The sequence below is a fragment of the Phoenix dactylifera genome, chromosome 3 (genome assembly GCF_051530095.1).
Source record: "Phoenix dactylifera cultivar Ajwa chromosome 3, Ajwa_hap1_PhDact_Kaust_v1.1, whole genome shotgun sequence".
Classification (NCBI taxonomy): domain Eukaryota; kingdom Viridiplantae; phylum Streptophyta; class Magnoliopsida; order Arecales; family Arecaceae; genus Phoenix; species Phoenix dactylifera.
The window spans coordinates 5,816,937-5,824,799 of record NC_143192.1 but is presented as its reverse complement, the minus strand read 5'-3'; the positions used below and the strand labels follow the sequence as shown (position 1 = coordinate 5,824,799).

The following is a 7,863-nucleotide window of genomic DNA, read 5'->3' as shown; positions in this document are numbered from 1 at the left end:
GCATGGGAGAGAAGAAAAAGGAGCAACAGAAAACTACCTTTGGGTAAAAGATAAAGACTTTGGGCCATGGCGGAGTAACTGCTTGCTCGAGAACTGTGAAAGTTGTATGTGGAAATAGACTTTGTGGTGAGGCCACGGAGAGAGCTGTTCTTGGGGGAAGACACCATTTTGGATGGCTTGGATTGTGGGAGTGCAAGAGATGGACCGTGATACGTGCACTGCATGTAAAGAAGCACACCTAGTGTCTTTCGTGGTTTACTTTTAAGCGACAGAGATCGACGGCCAGGCTTCAAAATCTGAGAGAGAGAAGGAGAGAGGCTTGGAGACCGTGTTCAACGCACCATCAGAGCAGACAAGGTGAGAGTGATCGGTGTAGGAGATTGATAACTTTTGCTGCATCTTTTATCACAGAATATTATTTAAAACTAAATGGGATAAGGTGAGGCTCGGTACTAGAGAAATTAACATCAAACCCCAAGCATAGATATTTAAAATCCATGCTCCATTTCCTGTCACTAAGACCGGATTCCAAATCCACAGAACAATTTTTTTCTAACAAAAAAACAAAAACAGATGAGAGAGACAATAGTGGGATTGCTTGTGAACTACTTTTTTACTAACTTGTCAGGGAGCAAACATGCCAGGCAAAGAGGAAAAGCAGAGTTGGTAGGAAGCGGAAACATGAAAAAACTGAACTAAAAACGCACGTATATCCAACTTGGGGAGGAGAGATCAAATATTGCAAACTTTAGTCCCACACCACAAGATTTAATCAAAGGAATACAAGCACAAACCTGCGTGTACAAACTATAGGGAGGGAGATCTTGGTGGATACAGAGAAAGAGGGGCCAGGTTTGTCCTTGGGAAGGGAAGGCAGAGGGATTGGAGGGTCACCCGGGCATGTCCTTTCCACCAGCGCACACACACCCCGACACCCCCGTGGCCTGTCCTCCTCAACCGAACCCGAGCACATGCCCTGCTTCCCCTCGAACTCCCCTATAAATACCCCCTCACCCCTCTTTTAATTCTCCCACCCAGCTACCACACTGGAAATTCTCTCCTCTACTTTCCAACCATCTCAGCTTTCCTCTCTTTTGCACGCTTCCTGGTCTCTATCAACTTCTAAGCAATTGGTAGCAGTCTGAGAAGGGAAGGAAAGAAGAAATGGCGATTAGGAAGTCCAACAAGCTCCCCCAAACGGCTGTTTTGAAGCAAATACTGAAGAGGTGCTCGAGCTTGGGGAGGAGTGGAGGAGAGCAAGAAGGGTTGCCGGTGGACGTGCCGAAGGGCCACTTCGCGGTGTACGTTGGGGAGAATCGGAGCCGGTTCATTGTTCCCATCTCTTACCTCTCCCACCCCGAGTTCCAGAGCCTCCTCCGGCGAGCAGAGGAGGAGTTCGGCTTCGACCACGACATGGGCCTCACCATCCCCTGCGAGGAGGTCGTCTTCCGGTCCCTCACCTCCATGCTACGATGAAGAGGACAGGGATGATGAGGAAGGAGGGAGGGAGCTCTCTCTCTCTACCTCTACCTCTCTCTGTGTGGCTTGCCCTCTGTTCCTCTTTTTTGCCGGCTTCTCTCTCACCTGTTCTGTTCTTTTTGCCGGCTTCTCTGCTCTCTTCTTCTTTCTTCTTTTTTATTGTAGTGATTCTGACGTAAAGCCCATGGGATTGTCTATGGGTTGGATTTGTACATCTCAGAGCGGCGTGCGGTTTGCGCCGCCCTGTGAGAGCTAATTAGTGAAGGATGAAGAGAGATATATCTCTCTTTTCTTCTCCTCTTTGCCCATCTTTATGTTTTCCTTCTTTTTTTCTCTTTTTATTTATTTGAGTCCATGGCTGCTGAGTTCACTGCATGAAAATTGAGATAACTAAATGAAGACAGAGTAAGATTCAAAAAAACAGAGAAAAAAAAAGCAGACTCACACACACACACAAAAAAAAAAAAAAAAAAAAAGAAGAAAGAAAGCTGAAGAGATGAGCCAAGATGGCACGGAACCACCTTTTAAAAGTTCAGACAAGAAGAAGGTACGGCGAGTAAGAAACGCACGGCATGAGGACCACTTTGGCTTGATCTTTTGTTCATTGAGTTTCAAACGGAATGGATTGCTTGATGGGTATTAACCTAAGGTCCTGTGTGGGCACCTTTGTAAGCTTATTTGGTTGGATAAAGCAGAGGTCTGCTATGATGGCAGAGTAGCGACACAGGACGGTTGGGTAGTTATTTTGAGGTTTTAATACAATCAGACTTTGAGAGCCCAATTGGCAGAATGGCATCGAAGTAACAAGAAAATAGAAAAATATATACCATAATGTTCTTCCTGTAACAAGTTTCGCTAAAGCAATAACCAAATTTAATGAGCCTTTGTTAGAGAGAGAATGGTGTCATTTTGATTCAATCCACCTTTATTCTTAAGCAATATGTTAAACATTTAACAAGAGATGTACAAGAAAACTTTGTCTAATTCCCAACCATGCACATGGAAAGGCCTCCAGTGGTTGCTCTTCTACTGCCATCAATTATTTTATTAGTAACGCTTTACACTTTTCATATAGGTGATACAAGAACACACCACTGCTTTTCTTTTTTTACTTATTTAGTGAAAGTTCTATTTACTACAGCCCCTGCTCCTTTTCCTTCTGTTGAGGCTGGGGATTGCTGGGTCTCTCTCTGTCTCTCTAATTTTATTGAGAGTGCACTTTCGAGCCTCTTTTGCTCTCAACCACAAGGCTCTTCTGACAGCCCCACCTTCCTCGGATTAATTTATGAAGCTTCCTCAAACCCAAAAGAATAATACCTCCTGTTACAACAGGACAGCTGCAACAAAAGCCCAGAGTAGGAAGCCACCCCATATGATACCTGGCCACCATTTCTCTGTACTCACAATACGATTAGCTGAAGACCCCATGAATTGCCCATGGATGCTCCAAATATGGCCAGCCACACATTGCCTTGTTGAAGGGTAGCCTTGCATGAAGTCTGAGTATTGTCCTTTTCTGGCAATAAATGTTACGAGACAGCATCACTTTTACAATTATCTTTCCAATGTGACCTGTTATGGTAGTGTAAAAAAGTAATGTAAATATGTATTTAGTCCTACATCAGTTATTCATTGGATAGATTTTAGGTACTTATATAGAATCAAAGAATCCAAATAATACCTTCCAGCTAGCCATTTTAAATGAGATCCTAAATTGTTAAAAATGACATCATAGTGGATCTGGCCTATAGTCTATACGGACTAGAGAATATTGCGGCGTGGATCTATTAAGGTTGACCACGGGCCTATCTGGTGCTTGTGATTAAATTTGAATGAATTTGAACTTTTATCCTAACGAGAATATTATAGCTTTAATAGGAGTGTATAAGGACCTATGTGGGCGTGTGTTTAGTCCCACATCGGTTATAGATGTTTCATGAATGGTTCATGCCCATGTAAGTCCCACCAATCCCCTCCTGCCATGTCAACAAGTGATCAAATAAATTATATTTGTGTTGTAGTAAAATACCATTGTTTTCCAAGCTAGATAGTGATGGCCACCACAGCACTTTGCATAGCATTTCAGGCTCTCAACAGCCATCACTCTCATGTTGGAGTTTATAGCCGTTTCCCTGCCATTTCTCCAATGGCTAGTGCGTCTGACATAATTGCATCCGGATAAGGCTCCAATTCTTTGTTTGTATTAGGACTCCAAGACATTGTGACAACCTAGTAAAGAAGACATTAATCTGAGAAGAACTTAGATAGCCAACTGAGTCAGAATAATCTCAGGGTTCGAATAAGTGCTCTCTCTTTTATATATAACTAGAAATTGTAGTCTCATTTCTTATGCCACTCCAATGCGCAAGTACTGAGGCTATATCTTTTCTCGATTCAGTATTTTTCTGTAATCTGCCTGTGATTTCTGTTGGTCAATGTACACTCAGTAACATTCTTCCATTTTCTGAGTGAAAAGTGTTAAGCTTTATTTTGGAGGGGAAAAAAACAAAAAGAATGTGTACTAAATGATGTATCCTCAGGATATGCACTTGATGCGTTGGATTTATATATTTTGTCCTGCACACAAATAGAATAACATAGACACAGGTCTAATCGCTCCTCCTTAAAGGGCAAGTGACAGATGACCCACCAAATGAAATTACTTATAGGTCTTGTACCTCTATAAAATCTTCAACCTGGAACCCCCTTCATTTAGAGAGGTGTGACCACTGGTTTACAACCCGTATCATGGCTGACATCTGATTCTTTGCAGATAGTCATGTGCTTGCACTCTTGCCCATTTTGACTACCATTCTCTACGTAGAGTATATCTAAGAAACACTAAACTTGATTTCCCATCTAAAACAGTGTGTACGTCTAGCTACATATGCCACTAATTTTCCTTAGATCACAAATGGATGAAACTTCTCAATATTTTAAAAATTTAGAATTCTCTGCAGTATGTAGTTTGCACCGCAAAGTGCTGTGCAGTGCTCAATGACTACCAGCAAAAAAGAAACAGCTATCAATAATAGCAAGCAATGTATGGCGGCCATCTCCTAATAGAGGGCACCGAGTGCTGCACTGCATTTTGCAGTGCAAACCATGCATCACAGAGGATTATGCTTTATTTTAAAACAAGCATCTATAGATCTCATCTTTCATTTTTCTCCAACTAGAAAGAGAATATGAAAAGAAAAAGCCTTCCTATAGAAGGCATCCAATGCCTTCGGCTGCATTCTTGCCCTATTGGAGCTGTGGCATAAACAATACGAAGAATCACCTGAAAAGTCTTCCTTCTCTGTGGTTTGTGTGTTTAACATGAGCTTGTCAGTAGCAGGCATTTTTGATTCTTTGCAGATAGTCATGTGCTTGCACTCTTGCCCATTTTGACTACCATTCTCGACGTAAAGTATATCTAACAAACACTAAACTTGATTTCCCATCTAAAACAGTGTGTATGTCTAGCTACATATGCTACTAATTTTCCTTAGATCACAAATGGATGAAATCCAAATGGATGAAACTTCACAATATTTTAAAGATCTAGAATTCTATGCAATACACAGTTTGCACCGCAAAGGGCTGTGCAGTGCTCAATAACTACCATCAGAAAAGAAACAGCTATCAATAATATCAAGCAATGTATGGCGGCCATCTCCTAATAGAGGGCACCGAGTGCTGCACGGTATTTTGCAGTGCAAATCGTGCATCACAGAGAATTATGCTCTATTTTAAAACAAGCATCTATAGATCCCATCTTTCATTTTTCTCGAGACTAGAAAGAGAATATGAAAAGAAAAGCGTTCCTATATAAGGCATCCGATGCCTTCGGCTGCATTCTTGCCCTACTGGAGCTGTGGCATAAACAATACGAAGTAGCACCTGAAAAGTCTTCTTTCCCTGTGGTTTGTTTGTTTAACATGAGCTTGTTCAGTAGCAGGCATTTTTGACTCTGCTTTTGGTCATTGCTTAAATGGCCCCATCACTCAAACAGACCATGTGCTATCACTTCATGTGCCTGCATTGCCTCTTCTCAGCCGTTCAAGTTCTTTAACATACCTTAATTAGAGTTTCCATATAGTTTCATCTCTCTCTCTCTCTCTCTCTCTCTCTCTCTCTCTCTCTCTCTCTCTCTCTCTCTCTTCACAAGTGTGTTATTTTTTTTTTCCACAAGAAACATCTTAATCGCAATCGTAATCCAACTTTCTATAGTTTTGCCCAAAGTTTGCATAAATTGATGGAGAAAACATGCATCTAAACAATCATTATACGTATATAAAGTCCTGGTTAATTGATCCTTGTTGGTGCCATTGAGGCATGAAGTGAAGCTTTGTTAGGACCGTAGGCGCTGCCATTTCACTAAAACCCGCAGGTGATGGTGAAGGCTTAATCATGGTCTTTAACTTGGCCCGCACAGGCCTCTGCCAACAATCCCCCCCACTAAGGGAGTTTTTTTTTTTTTTTAATCGCTTATCCTGAGAATCGAACCCGTGTCGCTGGCTCTGATACCACTGTTAGGACCGTAGGCGCTGCCATCTCACTACAACCCCCAGGTTATAGTGAAGGCTTAACCATGTTCTTTAAACTGACCATCTCAAGTGCCTCCCTCCCCGGCATTCAATTGTGATTTAGTCCACACCGACCTCCGTCATGGACGAGCCTTGCTAACTTGGCCTACCTCCGCCAACCAGCTTTATTTGGATTACTTAATGAGGTTTCCGCTTGCTTTTTAAAGAAGAAGGGACCTCTGATGAAGGACAAGACTCACGGGGAGAACAGCACGAAGATTGGAGAGTAAAGCAGCTCTCTTTTTCAACCCATGTTCCATAGTTGAAGAAAGATTTGCTGCACTTTTTCCTAAGATTTGGCCGGTCGTCTGCAATTGGTACCGTAGGACACTAGGCAAGTGCCACGATTATTCAACACCGTAGAAAATCTAGCCCACTTGCGGTGTTTTTTCCTCCGTATTCAAGGCAGATTTAGCGGATCTATGCCACTGCTCGCTTCTAGAAATGCAGGCTAAGATGGTCCGAAGTACGGCGAAAAGGAGGTGGAGGACCCTACGGTGCATGAGAATTTTGTTTATTCCACTGTCCTCCTTCCGTTCTCTTTCTCTTCTTTTTTTTTTTTTTTCCCTCAAGCTGAGGCAGGCAATTTATACTATTTTAATATGATGAATACGTCTTAAAAAAAAATAAAAAATAACTTATCTCGTAATACTCTCGAGGCAGGCGTCCAATCCGTCCAAAGCATATGATTGGAGTGATGAGCTAATGAATACTGCCCTCCTTATGTAGCAGTATGCAAATAATGCATGCCTTACCCAAATCAAAGCTTGAAGCCATGGTTTTGAGTTCATGTTCAGGGATATTAGGATGAAGTAATGTACGCTGTTAAGTCAATTATTTGTTTGAATGCAGTCGCTCTGTCAAGCTAGTTGGCCATTTCCTTGTATGAGGGTAACATTGCCTAAGTTGTGCCAAGCAAATGCCCTAGGGTATATTCTTACTGAACATCAAATCAGATCAAATCAGTTTTGGGTGCAATGCATCGGGATGGAGTGGTTTATTTCGCATTAAAATATGTATCTAGTGGTCTCATCAAAGAAAGAGAGTTTTCCTAAGTCAACTTGACTCAAATCTTACACCAAAACAAGGAAAATCAAAGATTAAGGGCCTATTTTGGCACCACCTTTATTTTTTATTATTTTATTCTAAAATAAAATTACAGAAACTAAAGATGTATTTGGTATTACTTATTTTCTATTTTTTAGACATCACTTTCTTTATTATTTAAAAAATAAAAGTAAGATATTTTTTCAATATTTTCAAAAATCAAAAGCTCATGACTTTTACCACCACTCAGCACCACCCTCACCATCCTCGCCACCATTACTATCGCCTTTACTATAATTATTGCTGTTGCCGCTCTCATCGTTATCTCTACTATTGTCACTATCTCTACTACATCACTATTACCTCCTCCACTATTGATGCTATCATTACCACTGCGATAATTGCCTCCACTAAATTATTGCAGTCATTATCACCATCTTTACTATATGGCCTACTACCAACATATCACCATCTCTGCTACCTTTATTGTATCTACTACCATGCCTATTAACTTCAATTTGTTTATCTTTAAAAATAATGGACTATATCAAGAATATTTATATTTTTATAAATTAGAAAAATATTTTTTATTTTTATTTCTGAAAATATAAGAAAAACGAAAGTGATGCTAAAGGGCACAAAACCGAATTTTATGGGAATTTTTCATGGTTTAAGAAGAGTGTAAAACCCACTCATTCTTATGGGAATGTTGAAAGCATAATTTTTACCCTATTTACTTTCTTCTAAAATCAATGTATAAACTATA

General features: G+C 40.8%; 1 protein-coding gene across 1 annotated transcript; it reads left to right on the top strand.

The window, feature by feature from the left end:
* The first annotated feature begins 663 nt into the window (after positions 1-663).
* On the top strand, positions 664-1,775 carry LOC103722599 (auxin-responsive protein SAUR50). The gene has a single exon (XM_008813206.6). It carries the CDS (start codon positions 1,165-1,167, stop codon positions 1,474-1,476), a length of 312 nt encoding a protein of 103 aa, XP_008811428.1. The 5' UTR covers positions 664-1,164; the 3' UTR covers positions 1,477-1,775.
* The last annotated feature ends 6,088 nt before the right edge of the window (positions 1,776-7,863 follow it).

What these genes read in the sequence shown, in the direction of transcription:
- LOC103722599 (XM_008813206.6), top strand. Translation starts at nt 1,165, where the DNA reads ATGGCGATTAGGAAGTCCAACAAGCTCCCCCAAACGGCTGTTTTGAAG.